This window comes from Saccostrea cucullata, unplaced genomic scaffold (assembly GCF_032062105.1).
Source record: "Saccostrea cucullata isolate Sc308-1 unplaced genomic scaffold, CSIRO_AGI_Scuc_v1 ctg7276, whole genome shotgun sequence".
Taxonomy (NCBI): Eukaryota; Metazoa; Mollusca; class Bivalvia; order Ostreida; family Ostreidae; genus Saccostrea; species Saccostrea cuccullata.
Genome location: NW_026940900.1, coordinates 36,225 through 54,265, shown reverse-complemented (window position 1 = coordinate 54,265; position 18,041 = coordinate 36,225). Strand labels below are relative to the sequence as shown.

The window sequence follows — 18,041 nt, the reverse complement described above, 5'->3', positions numbered from 1 at the left end:
CAAAATACGTCCCGTGATACTATAAAATCTAGGATCGAAAAGTATACGAAAATCGTAAATCGGCTCTGTTAGAACTTGAATGGTCAAGTTTAAGTCAAACTGTACGACTGATATATACCTTGACGTCAAATGAACAAAGAGTTACATTACAATTACGGAGTAGATTATTTTTTTTAAACAAAAACATCATGAACCACTTACGATTTTATTTCTTGTGTTAATCTGTTAAATAAATTGAATTTTAAAAAATGTAGTAAATTTCGTCGGGCACGAAGTTCTCATCGTTGTTCCAACAGAAATGCAATTTACGTGTAAACCTCCTATCAGAGCATGTGGTTTTATTTCTACAAGTGATACAATGTTTTACATTCATCAATTTACTTGTTCATATTTACTTACACTTTTACCGAGTACCCGGGTACTATATCCGGGTAACCGAGTATTAAAAATTGACCGATTTGACATACCTAATTTTTATGTTTATTGTTGAGATAACTATGCTTTAAATTTATTTTGTATGTATTTCTTGCAAGATTATTTTTTATTTTTGAAATAAACATGCTTTATATTCACAATGTTTTTTACATACAAGGCTGTACTTCTTTGTGATTTATTAGTATTTTTTAATTTTTTAAATAAATTTTTAATACAATTTTCATGATATATTTTTTTTTATTTTTGAAATAAAATACGTTTAAACTTATTTTTTTAAGTACTTATTTCATCAATGACATTTTTTCTACTGTTCAATAAAATATGTTTAAAATTAAAATCATTTTTTTTTACATAGTTCTTTCGTAATTTTTTTTAAACTGTTGAATAAAGTATGTTTAAAAATTATATTGACTTGTGTTTTATTCGGCAGTACCCTGTCGCCCGCGTGGCGCAGTGGTTAGAGCGTCTGCTCTAGAGTCACAAAGTAAGGAGTTGATCCTTACGTCACGGGTTCGAATCCCATTGTGGGACGTAGAAACCGGTCCTTCGGATGAGATCGCATAAACCTAGGTCTCGTGTCGCAGTAGGTGCTGGCACGAAAAAAGATCCCTCACTGCTCAATTGGTCAACATTTGTAGCTCTCGACCCGGAAGTGGTGGCGTTTGCATCTGAGTGCAAAATTCTCGAGAGGGACGTTAATCAATCAATCAATCAATCGGCATTACCCAGAAATTTTGCCCAGTCTCGGACAGTGACAGAGATTCTGATTTTGATCAGTGCACAATGCACGAGTATCTAAAGGAAGAGGTTAACAGTAAGACTTTATATTCTTTATTATTTATATATCCCTTTTTAATTTAACTTTACGTGTTCTTTATTAAAATGGGAGGCTCACTCATCTCTGTAAAAACAAAATCTACACATTCCTGAGTCACCATTCCACCTTGCGTGTTGCATTTCACAATGAATGAGGTCCACTTTTTTTTATTTCCAAAGAGAGATTTTCGGACGTTCTTATTGACATATGAAAATAGGTGAACTTTTGTTTTAGCATTGATTGTGAAAAGTATCAAGCCCTATTAGCGAAAAGTATAATTGGTCACAGTACATGTTGCTAGAATAATCTTAGGCTACAAAATAATATACGTTTGTCTAAAAACAGGCATATACGGGTTCATCTATGGGGCTTTTCGGTAAATGTATCAAAATGGCATATATGATAAATAAATTTATATTATCGAGTTAAAATATTATTAATATCATTCAAATCAATCTCCGCGTCACTGGCTTTAAGGTGGATGTCTCAACAGACATTCTGCCAAGCAACAAAATACTGGCAATAAGAATTTTAGAAAAGTATTTTAAGCATTCACTCTGTTTGTGCATTCCAGCCTTCTATTAATTAGTCTTTTGATGAATTCGAACTCGGTATCCTGCAAAGTCCACTGATTCGTTGATCGATCCTGTTCCGAAAAATAAGCATGGAAAGGACTAGAAGCCGTATTTAAAACCTGTCCGTCCTTATAATTCTTCCCTACGCCTATGGAGATTAAGGCAATTCCATCCTTTGTCATTTCTTCTACTAAATTATAAGTCTCTGTCATATTAATATCGAATCCATTATTGACGAAAACAACGTACTTCAAAGCACTGTATCTAGCCCCCTGTCTGTCCGAGAACATTTCTTGCCAGATGAATTGAAGAGCATTTGCAAGACTTGACGAACTGTTACGGTTGTCTTGCTTTGCGGCTTGAAAAGTACTTGCAAATGTATCTAAATCGGTCGTAAAATTCAACGGTAAAAAGGACAATGCGGTATCGGAGAAGTGAACGGTGCCTATTTGAACGTACTCAGATCCTAAGAAAACGAATTCATCCATGGATTGCATAAGTTGTACGAAGATACCCAGACTGGCTTTGTAAGTAGTCTGCGATTGTATGGTTGATGTGTCGAGAGCAAACACTATATCACTATCCCGTCTTACCTTACACGCTGAAAAAAAAAATAAATTATTTACCGTGAAATCACTTTTTTCGTGGCGGTTTAATTTTCGATGCTTTCAAGGCATGGAGAAACCCACGAATTTATTAAACCAGGAAATCTAAAATTTCATATGCTTTACTACCTTAACTTTTCCGTCCACAAAACAAGAATTTTTTCTTCAAACCTCGAAAATTTGACCCAACAAAAATATGTGATTTTACGGTATTTAATTAGCAGATCTGCTTCTGTACCAATAAGGTATTCATTTAGAAAAGCCTTTTCTAAGAACAATTTATAATAAAAAATGGTTTCGGCTTATTCTGATCCATACCTGAACATCGTATGTTTACGGTTTTCTTGAAGACTTGATGCAGCGGTTCCATATTAATGCTGGGATACACATCACCGAATCGGTGATCCCCGGATAACTGCCTAAATCCCTCATGTCTGACGTCATCACCAAACGCCACCAAGAAAACGTCATTCCACTCATTTGATAATTTCAAGAAACCTCTCAAATCGACAATGGAACCTACTGCAGCACTCAGACTTGTAGGCATGCCATCGGTGAAGAGAAATACAAACTGAAAATCATTGGGTGTTAATTGTAGTATCCTTTTGACCTCGATACAGGCCGATGGTATGTTAGTTGTTCCGTTGACAAAAGTGATGTTTTGAATGAAACTAAGAAGTTCCGTTTTGTTTTCGTAAGAGTTGAAATTAATGTCTGCCCTCGCCTCTGTTCCATATGAGATAACCGCTACTGAAAATTTACTTGCAGAAATGGTGATTCGTGAAACAACGTCCGTAATGTACTGCAACTGTTTTCTGAACGGTTCTCCCGAAGAACTATAGGAACTGTCTACCATGAAGATTAACTTGGTAGCGTTTGTTTTACATAGATCTGAAATTAAGTTAAGAATTTCATTTTCATTCAGTTTTGATTTAAAATTCTTACCATTGTCAAGAGCGTCATAGCTGCTTTATGGTCGTTTGAGATTTTCAGATTTATATGTATTTTCCCCACAAGAAATTGAAATACATTGAACTTGAATTTGTTTGTCTGACTTACATATGTATATGCACCTTATTCACATTCACCCAATCATTCAACAATTACAATAAAACGAGCCTGGGATATTAACACAAGAGCCATTGTTTTTGCACGGATCAAGCAGACACTCATTGATTTCTGTTTCAAAGAATATCATTTAAACATATCACTTGATAATAACAAAAACATGCATAGATTGAAAGCCTTCTATTTTTCTAAAATACATTAAGACGAACATATGCCAAATGGTAAAAAAACCCTATGTGAACATATTTCCACAAAAGCAAAAATATATGCAAACTGATAACTTCACAAAGAATATTTGACAATTTTCATTTATGTTACAATTACCTGTATCACAGCGTGGTCCTGTGTATATTTGGCAAACACAGCTAAACCCGCCATCAAAATTGTAACAATCACCATTGTTACATACATTGATTTCTGTTTCAAAGAATATCACATTAAAAAAATCATTTGATATATAACAAAAATATACATAGAGAGAGAGAGAGAGAGAGAGAGAGAGAGAGAGAGAGAGAGAGAGGGAGAGAAAATATTTACCCTCAAATACATTTTTAAAAGATGTACAATTACAATAAAATGATCCCTTTGTGTTTGTAACAAAAAATTCTTACAGTGAACATATTTTCAAACAAGACAAGAATTCATGTAAAATTTGTACTGATATATTCACTTTTTATTATATATTATATAAATTACTTCTGTGCTATACATTCAATACATAGAATCATGTTTTTAATGATAATTTTAAAAGGATTCTAACATTTTGAAATTGACACCATACATTTGTTTCAACTTCTGACAAGTGAGGGTAATATTAGCACGTTACCTGTATCACAGTGGGTCCTGTGTACCAGTATGGACAATGGCATTTATAAAGTCCACATAAATTCTCACATCACCATTGTTACATACAGGGTTCCTGGATTCTCAACACATTCATTTACATCTGTTGCGAGTTAAACGTATAAGTGTTATAAAATTCGAATAATTTACATAGAGAGAGAGAGAGAGAGAGAGAGAGAGAGAGAGAGAGAGAGAGAGAGAGAGAGAGAGAGAGAAAATTAAACATACCTTCTTCACAATATTCAGCCCCTTCCAGTAATTAGTACAATGGCATTCAAAAGAGCCATTGGTGTTGATGCATGTTCCATTATTAGCACATCCACCATCATCGCATTCGTTTATATCTAAGGAAAAAATCCATGCATTAAATATGATTTTCTTTTCAAACTTTTAAAATTTTTTGCAAAAATTTATTTGGAAATACATCCTCAACCTGTTTGGCATCTATTTCCTTTCCAGCCTGCTCCACATGAACAAAAGAATGCACCAGGTACATTTTTACAACTCCCTCCATTATCGAAGTCTCCTCTAAACATTCATCAATATCTGTAACATTTTGATATATAAACTTGTCAAGCATTTTGCATGACTTTCATTATTAGTTACAAGACAAATGATAAAGAGTTGTAGGAAAGCAGAAACCTACCCAGTTCACAATCCGTTCCGTTGTACCCAGAGACAAACACATACATACCCTCCGACCAAGTTTATACAATAACCTCCATGTTGGCATGGGTTTTTCACATTCATCAAAATCTATGATAGAATAAAAATGAACACATTTATTTAAAAAAATGGAGAAGTTAAAACCTCTGCAATAAAAAATTTTTTTGTTTTTATTTCAGCCTGAAAAAAAAGTAAAAATAAAAAAACCTAAAAAAAACATGAAACATATGCATAAACATTAAAAGTTATTTCTCTTTTTTATTCTTTTTTCAATAATACAAAATTCTCCACACTCAAAAATTATAGACACGTATGGCATTACAATTTCGCCAGTTACTCCATCATCACAATAACAGATATATGAACCATTAGTATTTGAACAAGTTCCACCAATCCACATATATTCGTTTATTCATCTATATAGAAAAAACAATGCATATATTTTTCTTTCATTTTTGTTAAAGCTTTGGTTAAATTTGATCAAAAGCATTAGATGTCATTATCCTCAACCTGTTTGGCATCTATTTCCTTTCTCTCTGTCTCTCTGTTCCACATTGAACAAAAACTTTAACCTTGCCCATAACTTTTGATTTATTAGCTATGACTTTCATATTTCATTTGTATATTCCTTGTGACAGGAATTTCAAAATATGTAAAATTGTAGATAATGATGATGACTTTGCATTGACTACTTTTACATGAAAATTTTTAACTTTTATTTTGGTGATATCTTGTAGGAAAGTAGAAACCTACATTTATACTTCACATATGTAATGTTTTTTGAAAAACCTTTCATTGGAACACAACACACATTGACCCTTTGACCTTGACCTTGAGTTTCTACAAAAAACTTTAACCTTGACCATAACTTTTGAACGGTGAGATTGAGCTTTCACATTCATCAAAATCTATGAGTAGAATAAAGGGAAGCGTTAATTCTTTTAAAGGAGAAGTTTGAAGTGATTTTTTGTCTTAATTTCCGATGAAATCTTGACCATAACTTTTAAAAGTTACCCATAAGAATACTTTACATATTTGATTCTTATGAAACATTTATTGACATCAAAATTTATTTCTTTCCCCTTTATGTTTTTGTAGTACAACATTTTGCACGCTCAAAAATTAAAGACACGTGACGATACCTTGATTACAATTTTGACCAGTTACTCCATCATCACACTGACAAATATATTGAACCTTTTGTGTTTAACCTTAAGATTTTTGTACCTATTCAAAAAATATATTAACATTGGCATTCTTTCATATTTCAAAAAAAGTTTTCTGAAGATATATTTCTTTCATTTTTGTTAAAGCTTGTTTAGATATGATCCAAAACATTAGATGTCATTTTAATTTTTTATCATTGGGATTCAATTGGCAATACCTTGTTCACAGCTTGGTCCCGTCCATCCAGTTTCACATTGGCAAACAAAAGATCCTGGGACTAGAGTGCAATTGCCATTCAAACATGGCTTGGAAGAACAAACGTTTTGACCTGTTTATGAGAATAAGACCTATCGATGAATTATATATAACTGGTGCACCAGTATCTCCTCTAATAAGCTATTTAATAACTATCCGATGATAATTTGACGAGTTTGATTTTTTGGTTGAAAAAGTGTTGCGTTGCCTACTATTTGAAATTACAAGTTACAAATAAACCTTTTGAACTTATAATTCCATAATAAAATAAAAATATGTTTTAGGAATTTACAATGCTTACATACTGGTTTTGAACAAGCTATCAACCGGATTTAATTACTCATCTGATTTAAATTGATCTCAATATTTTATTAGATTTTATTATTATTTTGAAATAAGATTTCCTAGCTAATGATACTACCATTTTCACATTGATCTCCTTCAAAACTTTCGGAACAGTTACAATGAAACTCCCCTAGAACGTTGATGCATGTTCCATTGTTCCAACATGGAGATAAGCCGCACTCGTCAACATCTACGTTGACAAAATGATTGCAAAATAAATAGATATCATAAATTAATATGAAAGGCAAACAGAATCTAGAGATAATCGTTGACTAGTTCATGCTTTTAACGATTTTATTGTTACCTAGTTCACAGGCTTCATCACGATATCCTCGAGGACACACACAGTAAATCTTCCCAAATTTGGAGACGCAGACACCGCTATTGTGGCATGTTACATTACTACAACCATCAATCACTACAACGAGTGTATTATCAGAAAGGCTTTACTTTTAAGGCAATATTTTAGATGTATGGATTTTGTTCTCTGATATTTGACTCTGCAAAGCATGTTACCTGTTTCGCACATCTTTCCTGTCCAACCCTTTTTACACAGACAGGAAAAGGTGGAATTTTCAGCGATGCAAAGACCTTCATTTTGGCAAGGCAACTGGTTACATGTACTATAGTCTGTTAACACAATATTTTTGAAATAAAAAGGAATGTCAGTTACAAATGAAATCTAATTGCAAAAATGATAAATAAATTCTTAAAAGTATTCGAGTTCAATAACCTATGGTACAGTTGCCTGGCGAAGCACACAACACACACTCATAACCACCAAAGGTGTTATTGCATACTGTGTTTTGAGGACATGGGGAGTAGTTGCATTCGTCTACATCTAAAAAATACGTTAAAAAAGATGAAACTTACAATTCTGTTTGGAAATATATAGGAATTCCACTACACCTTAACTTACCTTGTGAACAATTTTCTCCAGTAAAACCTGCTGTACAGGCACATATTGCAGTCATTCCAAATGTAAAACATGTACCATTGTTGTAACAGGCATGCATATCGCAAGATTCTGGAAAAATACAGTTTTACTTTTACTAGGAGCCAAGAGAACGCATTTTCTTTAAATTCTTCCTCGTCTTGACCCGTTTATTCATTGAATATACTTTATTGCTTACTTGTGTTTTATCCCCTCGCTAACGTAAATGCAAATTGGATTAAATTCATAAACGAATAAAGCATTTGGAGATCCTAAATAAGAGAGTTGATCCGAATTAATCATAAGTTTTGTACAAAATCTTCAAAATAGAGAGGTTTAGCAAGCTAATTTGTACGCGAACGTGTAAACTACAAGTTAGAAATACACGTACACGTTTACACGTCTTTGTTGTTTAGTAAAGTACATGTATAATCTTTATGCGTACTTGTAATACTATGCATATCAATCGTTTCAAATAAATATATGCATGTATATATTAGATCATTATTGAAAAGAGCTTTTATAATTTTATTCCATCAAAGTTTGTCTTGAAAGTCTAGATGTGTATTTCACACTCTTTAAAATTATCCTTTTTATTTAGAGAGGTTTAGTTCTTTATATCATTATTTGTATTAAATATTCACAGGGTTTAGAAAAAAAACACACTTTTAAAAAAATAAACAACAGTTAAAGAAATATGAGGTACAATTTTTACCATAAATTTCGACAATGTGTTTAATGCATACACTCTTTATAGCCGAAAGTCATATTTTTTTTTATATTCATTCTTATTTATATCATAATTGATAACAATTAAAAGGCAACCTTGTTCACATCGTTTTCCGTAAAATCCATTCTGACAAACACAGGAGAAATCTCCATCCATATTAATGCAATGTCCATCATTTGAGCAGGGGGAAGACATGCACTCATTTATTTCTACAAGTAAACACACCATATGAGTAAATGATCTTACTATACATTTCACTGAAAAAAAAATCAAGATTAATATGAATGCATTACTTTTTGTTCATTTATTTTTATCAATGTGAAATTTATTCTTTTTACATTAAAATAAATTCGATTGATTTCTGTTAGAAAATTGTACCGATGCTAATTTTACATCATGATTTAAAGATCAAGATGAAAGCATTTACGAAACTGGAAAAGTGAAACCTCACCATCCATGCAGTGTATTCCTTGATAACCTTGGGGACATTCACAAAAGTAACTGCCACCCGTATTTTGACATGTGGCATTAACACTACAAGGGTTTCTTGCACATTCGTCGATGTCTATGCAATGGAAAAAAGAAATAAATGAAAACTCACTCTTGTGATCAATTTGATCATTTATCAAAGCAAATGAAATACAGTACCTCTTTCACATTGTTCTCCAGTAAATCCAGGTGGACAAATACATGAAAAAGTAGAATTCCCTGAAAAACAACTTCCTCCATTCTGACAAGGCGATGATTCACATTCCCCCAAATCTATGAAAAGTTTTTTTTCAAAACCCGGCATGTCAGTTTTGTTTTAATATTCATACTTAACAAATCATTTTAATGTCAAAAACAAATAAAAACTCTTACAAAATTGACAGAAATTTCCAGTCCAAGCTGTTGGACAACTACATAGAACTGTTCCATTGCTATGACTACAGTTTCCATCGTTTTGACAAAGGGATGAATACGAACATACATCCAGTTCTACAAAAAAGATATGCATTCTCATATTCTATATCAAATAGAGAAAAACCAGTTCTATATTTGTATCTCCTACCTTCTTCACAAAGTTTCCCAAAATTATTGCTGTCCTTTTTGCAATCACAAGCAAACCCTCCAAGAACATTTCGACACACTCCTCCATTTTTGCAAGGAGACGACACACACTCGTTCACATCTTGATTACAACAAGTACAAGTTTTGTAGTTTCGTTATTTTGATAATTTTCTATGTTCAATCTTAAGATTTTTGGTTTCAATTTTTTTTTCATTATTTCAAATAAATAAAAAAGAAAAAAAAAAAGTAGACGAACCATTTTGGCATAAAGTTCCCGAAAATCCATCACGACAACGGCAAAGGAAATGCCCGGGTAAGTTGATGCACACTCCATTGTTTTCACAAGGCATTGCATTACACTCATTGATGTCTTAAGATGAAAAGTCAATAAAAAACAAAAATAACAAATATTAACTCAATTTTATGCATTCATGTCAAAAATGAAACATTTGCTTAATAAACGTCTTAGATTAATTCATACCAGTGTTTGTTTCTGAATGTTTATTTACCTTTTTCACAAATACTTCCGGTCCACCCTGGCTGACATCCACAGGAAAACGAACCTGCTGTATTTGTACAGTCCCCATTGCAACACACCGATGGCGAGGTTAAGCACTCATCAATATCTAATGAGGAAATTTAATGATAGAGGGTTTGTTTTTAAGCTTGCTTTACTTCTGTATTTATGACTTGATAACTTGTTCTCCGTAAGAATGGAACTTGTTGAGAATCCAAACATAATTATGATAACTTAAATTCACAAAGTTATTTAAGCTTTTAAGAGAAACATGTGAAATAAAATAATGCAAGCTAATGTTTCAAAAAAGAATTTTAATCTAAATTAAATTTGAAAAATTAACAAAATTTAAAAAGAACTAAATCAAATCTTAATTATATATCAGTTTTATAGAAATAGAAATCGATTTTAAGTAAACTTTTTTTTATTATTGTTTCCTAATTCGTGAGTAGTAAGCCAAGTCATGAATTTTTCGGTATCGGTACCATCTCGGGTGAATAATTTTCATAGTTAATTTTTGAAGGACATACATCTCTACCTTTAGAAAATGTATGATAGCATTCAATTGATTGTGGCTTTAATGGTGTATCAACTGTTTATATACACCAACCCAACTTGTTCGTTCTCTCAGCTGTGTCTTTGAAAGAAGAGGGTTGGTTTCTCAATACACAAGTTCTGTCTTATTTCGGATGATATTTTCTTGAAAATTCTTTTGAATGCAGACCATGCTATTACCCTGTTCAGTTATTATTCAATATTGGCTCTGTAATGAGCCGTCTAAATTATATAGGAAATTGATTCTTCCCTTGATCATAAAAGTGGAATACTAGTATGCAATTTTGAAATTTTAATCAGAGGAAACAAATTACTACTGTGACAATTTTCACACCAAAAACATGGTCATTTTATTTAAAGAATTTTTTTTATCAGGTATTAGCATTTCAAAACATTATTTCAGTAACAAATATATATAACTTGATTTAATAGTAAATCTTTATCCCTATCCTAAAAATGAAAATTGAAGGAAAATTCCCTTGATTTACCCTTGTATTGTGAATATGTCATATCTCAAGTAAAGCCTTTACGTAAAATGTTTTATTTATTTAATCTCATGCTAAACCAGTGTGATAATGGACACTTATATGTTCATCTATGTTAAACGTGTAGTATATTATATATATTTTTGACATCAAAATTAAGCAACATATGTGCACAATCATATATGTGCTTTTTGGGCAGTGTGCTGTCTCTAACGACCCGCAAGGGCCTAACGCCCCTTCCCTCCACTAGCCCGGTTAGATAGAACTCGTATCCTTTTGAGGGAGATCCCTCTAGGAGAGTACTCTCTACACAAAGCGCTGACGGGTCTCAACCCCTGTTGATTGAGGGCTTGCCTACCTGTAACGCATGTAAAAACTGTGCGTCGGCGGACTCTACGGAGGAAACCGTCATGGTTCAACGGAGAAGAAGGCAAACACAGCAAGCACCGTGGAATGCTTGGAACAAGACAAGGCACAAATAGCACGTCTTGGTCATCCGCTTCATCTGTCTTCATCTCCAGACGTCATGACATCTGTCTTGCCACTGGATCTAAATGGTTGCAGGCGAAAGAGTGAGGTCGGCGACAGGCAACCCATCTTCATTTTAATCAAACTCACCGCGCAAGTCAATGATAAATTTCCATCCCTTCTATCATCCACCCCAAAGCTCTGTGGCGACAGGCGGGCAACGAAGGTGACAGGTGCGGGTTGACTGGAAGTCGGTAGTCGCGAACTTGCACACAGGCGGCACAGGCCACATGGTCGCTCTTCACCGACCAGAGCAGCGTTGGAGTTCGGCAGCCACCCGTGGTACTGAGCAGCTCTCTTTAGGAACAGACTGCTCACCTCCATGGCAAAAGGAGCAGATTATAAAAGGTATCACAAATGTTGCCTGTTCCACCTTTCCCTAACCAGTTTACCGCGGCTGACGGGGACCCTACACATGCGGTCGAAATAACAATGAGAACAAAAAGAAACAAGGATCAGTACTTCGTCATTGTCAGGAATAGAGACAGGGAGACAGTTCGTTTTATCATCAAGGCTATGTGTGGCACGGAGTGCTGGACAGATCACCGTCCTCAGGAGACTAAAGCTTCAAAACGTTTCAACGTTGGTAAGCACAAGTTGCCTTCTACCTCTCAGTACTTAGCTGACACCCTGGAAGAACGTCTGAACTCCACCGTGCTGGATGACCACGACGCGGAAGCAGCATGAAACACATTTCGTAATACAGTGTAAAATACAGCCTTCGAGTGTCTTGAGTCCTCCACCAAAAGTAACACAAATACTGGTTTGATGAGAACCGAGCCGAAATCACGCAGCTTCTTGAGGACAAGCATCGTGCTTACAAGGTTCATATAGATGATCCCACCTCCACAGCCAAGAAAGACGCTCTGAGGAACGCTAGCAGCATAGTACAGCAAAAGTTTCGGGATATGAAGGACTCCTGGCTGAATGCCAAATCTGATGAGATCCAACTCTACGCCGAATCTCATGACAGGCCTAGGAAAAGATTTTTACTGTGGGCTTGGGGAAGTATACGGGCCAACTCCATCAGACTCATCCCCTCTCCTCAGTGATGACGGGCTAACACTCATCACAAAGAAGGAAAAGATACTCGACAGGTGGGCGGAAAATTTCATTGGCGTTATGAACCGCCCTTCTACCATCAAAGATGAAGCCATCAAACGTCTTCCCAGGTTCCCATCAACCAACCACTGGATGCCGTTCCCACGATGAGATCCAGAAAGCAATTAGTCTGTTGTCAACTGGCAAAGCACCTGGCCGATTGCGTGATACTCCATCCCAGCTGAAATTTACAAAGAAGGGGGCGTGGCTCTATTCGAAAAACTGCATCATCTGCTTTTGCGAGGATCGGCCTGACCTGTCACCTCCGCACCCACTGTCCAGGTCAACCCCCTCTCCCACGAAGGTGAGACAGTGGTCATCGTCGTCACCGACGGACGAATAACTGAACTAGTATCTGTGTGTTGATACTTATCTGTTTCTTTATACAAATTTTTGAGGTACATATAATTGTTGATAAAATAAAGTGGTACAAATATGCAATTTTTGTTAGAATTACGGCTTGTAACTCAGTTAATGCTCCTTTAATATGTTCATCATATTTCGGAGTAATTCTGGTAAAACTTTCTATCACGATTGGCAACTGTGTGACAAATACTTTTCAGGTAGCAAATTTATTTAGCTCAAAATACCTAATTTGAGCTAATAAAGGGCAATAACTGTGTCTCCAGCATTAAAGCCACAACAGATTTGATGCTATCATACATTTTCTCACTAGTTGGGGGTATACCTTACCAAATATCACTATAAAGTTTATTCACCCAAAATAGTACCGACCACCCCCAGTGGCTCATGGACTATAGCAATAACTTTTAATCTAAATAAAAATCTTTTATTTGCAAGATTTTGTACCTGAGTCACAATTTTTGCCAGTCCATCCATCATTGCAGGAACATTTGTATGACCCGATTGTGTTTTGACAATCTCCGTGTTTACACGGATTGCTAAGGCATTCGTCTATATCTGAACAAGAAGTACAATTTATAACTGTACAAATGAACAATGATTATAAAATGAAAATGAGTGAAGATTGGTCGGTCTCATAAACAGCAATGTGAACAGGGCATAGACACGACTTCTGGAAATTCTTCTGGAGGAATCAGGTGCCTATGAGGAATAAGCATCCTCTCCCGCCGTGATCCCTATTTATTGATCAAGATAATTTTGTAGATAAAATAATATCAATTCAGTAATATTTTTACCTCTGCTGCAGTCGTTACCAGTAAACCCCGTGTAACAGGTACAAGTGAAACTACCCGGATAATTGGTGCAATCTCCATGGATGCAAGGGTATATATGACTTTTAGTACATTCATCAATGTCTGAGGAAAAGAAAATGATAAATTTGGAAACTTATTTTATAAAGAAAAACTGATTATTTGTTAACGTGAGAGCAGGACAACTCACCCACATCACAGTTAAATGAAGTCCAACCAATCAAACAGTTACAGTGATATGATCCAAGAGTATTTATACATAATCCATTATTACAAGGAGAAGACTGACATTCATCAATGTCTGAAATAGATAAAGAAATATACGTACATGTAATGATAATTTTTTAAAATCCATTTCAGCACCTTTTCCAAATTACTGGAAAAATGGAAGAAGAGATGAATATTGAGTGATCTTTTATTATATGGCAAGAAACCCCCACAATGATCATATACTAATACTTTATCAATCAATGAACATAAGAAACAAAATATCTAGCTGAATGAAAAAAAAAATGAAAAGACTTTTTCTAGCTACAGTTACTTTGCAACATGGAAAATACGCCTCTCTTTCTAATGACATCTTTTCTCGTTTTATTTGAAGGAGAGTAAATAAAATGACAGAAAATGAATAGCTTGATAATTATCTGAATGAAAAGTGCTCATTTGCTGAATTCAACAGAAGATCAGCATAAATGTTTGCATTATTTATTCGAGCTTCTGTCCAGATACATGTATATATTTTTAGAAATTTAGAAATGTCTAAAGCAAAACCAAGAATTAAACTTCCATTCCCTCCAAATGCAAATGCCGTTACTTGGGCTAATACAGTCACCAATTACATTATAGCTCAATATCCTTAAGTTTACCTTCACAAAGCCCATTAATAAAATGCTGAAGTTTGTTATACAAATCGTTGAAGTCGATGGTTGTAACAAGATATTTAGAGTCAGGGTCACTAGCGATGGTTCTCAGTTCATCCAAATTTACATAACTTCCAATACCGACACCGAATACTTTGGTGCCTGTGTGTTGAAGACTTCCTGCTTCATATACGGTTGCTTGGTGATTATTTGAATATCCATCAGTTAAAACAATGGCAGCTTTGGCGGCATTGGGACGACTATAGCCAGTGATAAACTTAGCAAGTCTCAAACCAGCTGCTGTGTCAGTCCCGCCTCCGACGTATTTTGATTTCATATCTTGCAAAGCATGCCATATATCTGAAAAAGTTCCGTAAGTATCGAAATTGAACTCAAGGTTTGCATAGGAACCAAACTTGATCATAGCAACTCTCATGTCACTTTGTCCAATTTTAAAGTTTCCTAGTAAAGCTATGACAAAGTTTAGCATCTTCTCATAGTTTTCAAAACCAACGCTTCCAGATTCATCCATTACAAACATAAGATCAACTGGTGAGCATTCTGAAATGAAATACAACATTTGACTCATAATGTTCTATAGGTACTAGTATATATTATTTACAAACAAAAAGATAAACATTTATAAAGTGGTCTAATCACTTTTTGAAAACTGATTTATGTAACTCAAGAATTCTTAAATTTTTCATATAATATCCATATATAACCTTACATATACATACATGTATTGCATACATTAAAGCTTGCAAAATCAACTGGTTTTCATATGGTGATCTTAATACTCTTAAAAATTAAAAACTCTAAACTAAAGGTAGGATTCTTCTCATATTTCTAATATTTAAAAATTAATGAAATTTTCACAGAATCAAGAAGACAATATCAGTAAGTGACAGTATCAGTGAAATTAAATTTGACCGTTTTATATTAGAGGCAAGGTCAGGTCAAGGTCATTATCTTTTTCCTTGACATTAAGAATAAAAAAATACTGTTGCCAATCATGTGATACTTACTTCTATTTCAAAAGTTTAAAGATTGTTCTTTTTGCATAAAAACATTTTACTATATCGGGTCTATAGCATGATATTACCAATTTTTCATAAATAATTTAACTAAACTGGATATTGGCTAATCCGAATTTTCTCTGTTTTTCTTAGTTTTTTAGGATATATTAGTTATTTTCATATGCTTCCTATATTTAACTTTTTCTTATTTTCACATATAATAAAGTAGTCTTATAAATGTACAAAATGATGCAAAAACAAAAAGTTTTGATCGTTTACTAAGAGAGAAAAAAATACTTTTTATGGATTTTTGGCCCAAATCTGCACTTTGATAGGAAGCGTTTAAAAGCTAACAAAATTCTAGTTTGTTTGAAAAATAATATTTATTTGATATATTTTGAAAGTTTAGTTTTATTAATTTAACTTACATTTGAAAATTTCTCCATGTCTTTGATCGTGTAAAAATAATAACTAAATTCATTGTTCTATTGTAATTTTGAGAGGCAGAAAAGAAAATATTTTCATACGCCACCATTCCGCCAAAAATATAGTCCCTGCCAGTTTTCAAACGCAGTTTACCATTTGTATTTAAAGTTGTACAATTGTGATGAGAAAAGAAAAATATGGCCTTTTAAATTCTTTACACCTCAATATGTAAGTCATGTAAGCAAATATAATTTTAATGTTTCATCTAGTCAGAAACCAGAGAAGAATCCCATTATCAACAGGAGTATTTCTCAAGTCTTAAAAGGTTAAGGAAGGTTTTTATGGCCGTCTTTTACATTATTATGTGTTAATCAGACATCTGTAAATGATGTCACAATGAGTTTTTTTTTTGAAGATCAAAAAAGGATTAATTTTCAACTGAAAGCATCTCATAGAGGAGCTTTATCAGATAAGAGATAAGAAAACTTAAAATATTTATCTTACTCATTCCTGCTGACCTCCGTTTTCGACGAACTGGATGAGATACTCCTGTGAAACAAAATAAAAAAGAAACATTTTACTATCTCTAAGAACTTTTGTGTTCTGAAAAAAGGACCTAATTTTGTAACAACATAATCATATATGTATTATGAAGAAAAGTGGATATTGACTGCTCAGAAATGAGTGATAAATAACACAACCCTTGTTTACACAGGTGACGATATAGTCCTCGCAGCAGTCCCCCAGTTCCTGACAGGCATCATCACAGTAACATTGGTCAGTGTGTCCAGTCAGTGACTGACATGTCCTGTTGTGTCCAGTACAACAAAGACCCGCCTCTCTACAACTTTCACTTTCCACAGAAGCCAAAATCATGATCACCAATACTATCCAAAAAATCACCTGTCCTAATACATCCATATCTTTTAGATGTTTATTAAAATGTTCTATACTTCCCGGTTATCTTAAATCTTTTTTTTTTCTTTACTTCTTTAAAGAGTCGGCTATTTGCTTTACCTGGTCTTATAAATTATCAGCAAACATTAAGTGCACGTTGCCAAGAATATTTGTTTTACCGAGTATGTTTATGGATCTCATAATTTACACTGCACACTTTCACTATACGTGAGAACAATTAACTTATTACGATTGAAATCCACAAATAGAAATTTAACATTAAAAAAGGAAACAAAGGTAACGAAAGTAGCAATGTTGTTATCGTTAATTAAGAAGTGTTTGATCAAATACTGCTCCAGCTTTGACATTGATAGGATTTGATATAAGAGTGTCAAGATGAAATGCTTTAATCTTTAGATCATTATTCATATTTTGTTGTTCATTGGGCGAAAGATGCCACAAAGCTTGCAGTTTCTGGATATACTACTATAGTTTATTTAAATATCGAATGTAACGCATGTCTCAGCGTAGCTTCGACTCCGCTCAATGTGACGGGGAGACTGCGGTGTCGATTGTACCAAGCATTGCACCAGACATATAAAACTTTAACAAAAGTCATGTATTTTTTCTCCTTTTTTACTTAACAGAAGACTACCATCATCATGTTGTTGCTGTTGTAAATAAACAGTATCATCTATATAGATATTGAACATTCAAAAGAGGTAAGAATTACTGTATACAGGGAAACTTTCGCTCCCGTTTTATTTTTGCCCTTTTCGCCATATCCTCATTTGGGCGATTTTAAAACGGAGGCGAAATGAATTAATACATATAATTTCTGTAATAAAACTATGAATGGGCGAATTTAAGACGGGGCTAAATTGTTTGCAAGTGTGAAAGGGCGAAAATTTAACGGGGCGAAAATAACCCTGTATAAAGTGCTAATAATAGCAAGGGTTTTTTTATGACCTGTGTAAACGAAAGTTTC

At 33.9% G+C, this 18,041-nt stretch overlaps 2 protein-coding genes across 2 annotated transcripts; both read right to left on the bottom strand.

Annotated features, from left to right (window-relative positions):
- Window positions 1–1,697: 1,697 nt before the first annotated feature.
- On the bottom strand, window positions 1,698–3,899 carry LOC134256608 (cartilage matrix protein-like). The gene is made up of 4 exons (XM_062739286.1): window positions 3,825–3,899; window positions 3,548–3,611; window positions 2,751–3,323; window positions 1,698–2,428 (listed from the first exon to the last, which is right to left on the bottom strand). Exons 1-4 carry the CDS (start codon window positions 3,897–3,899, stop codon window positions 1,797–1,799), a joined length of 1,344 nt encoding a protein of 447 aa, XP_062595270.1. The 3' UTR covers window positions 1,698–1,796.
- A 432-nt stretch (window positions 3,900–4,331) lies between these two features.
- On the bottom strand, window positions 4,332–17,153 carry LOC134256607 (neurogenic locus Notch protein-like). Its single transcript, XM_062739285.1, is given in 24 exon segments — window positions 4,332–4,343; window positions 4,768–4,889; window positions 4,990–5,021; window positions 5,023–5,099; window positions 6,394–6,453; window positions 6,737–6,750; window positions 6,853–6,966; window positions 7,081–7,194; window positions 7,227–7,406; window positions 7,510–7,617; window positions 7,696–7,803; window positions 8,536–8,649; window positions 8,892–9,005; window positions 9,089–9,202; window positions 9,302–9,418; window positions 9,492–9,611; window positions 9,747–9,860; window positions 10,000–10,116; window positions 13,487–13,597; window positions 13,837–13,956; window positions 14,042–14,152; window positions 14,718–15,272; window positions 16,661–16,705; window positions 16,858–17,153. Coding segments are annotated over 24 exon segments (2,913 nt in total). The 5' UTR covers window positions 17,078–17,153.
- Window positions 17,154–18,041: the final 888 nt, after the last annotated feature.

Coding starts and splice junctions, on each gene's coding strand:
- LOC134256608 (XM_062739286.1), bottom strand. CDS start 3,899: ATGGTGATTGTTACAATTTTGATGGCGGGTTTAGCTGTGTTTGCCAAA. Junction 3,324..3,547: donor TGTGTTAATATCCCAGGCTC/GTTTTATTGTAA, acceptor ACTTAATTTCAG/ATCTATGTAAAACAAACGCT. Junction 2,429..2,750: donor CGTAAACATACGATGTTCAG/GTATGGATCAGA, acceptor TTTTTTTTTCAG/CGTGTAAGGTAAGACGGGAT.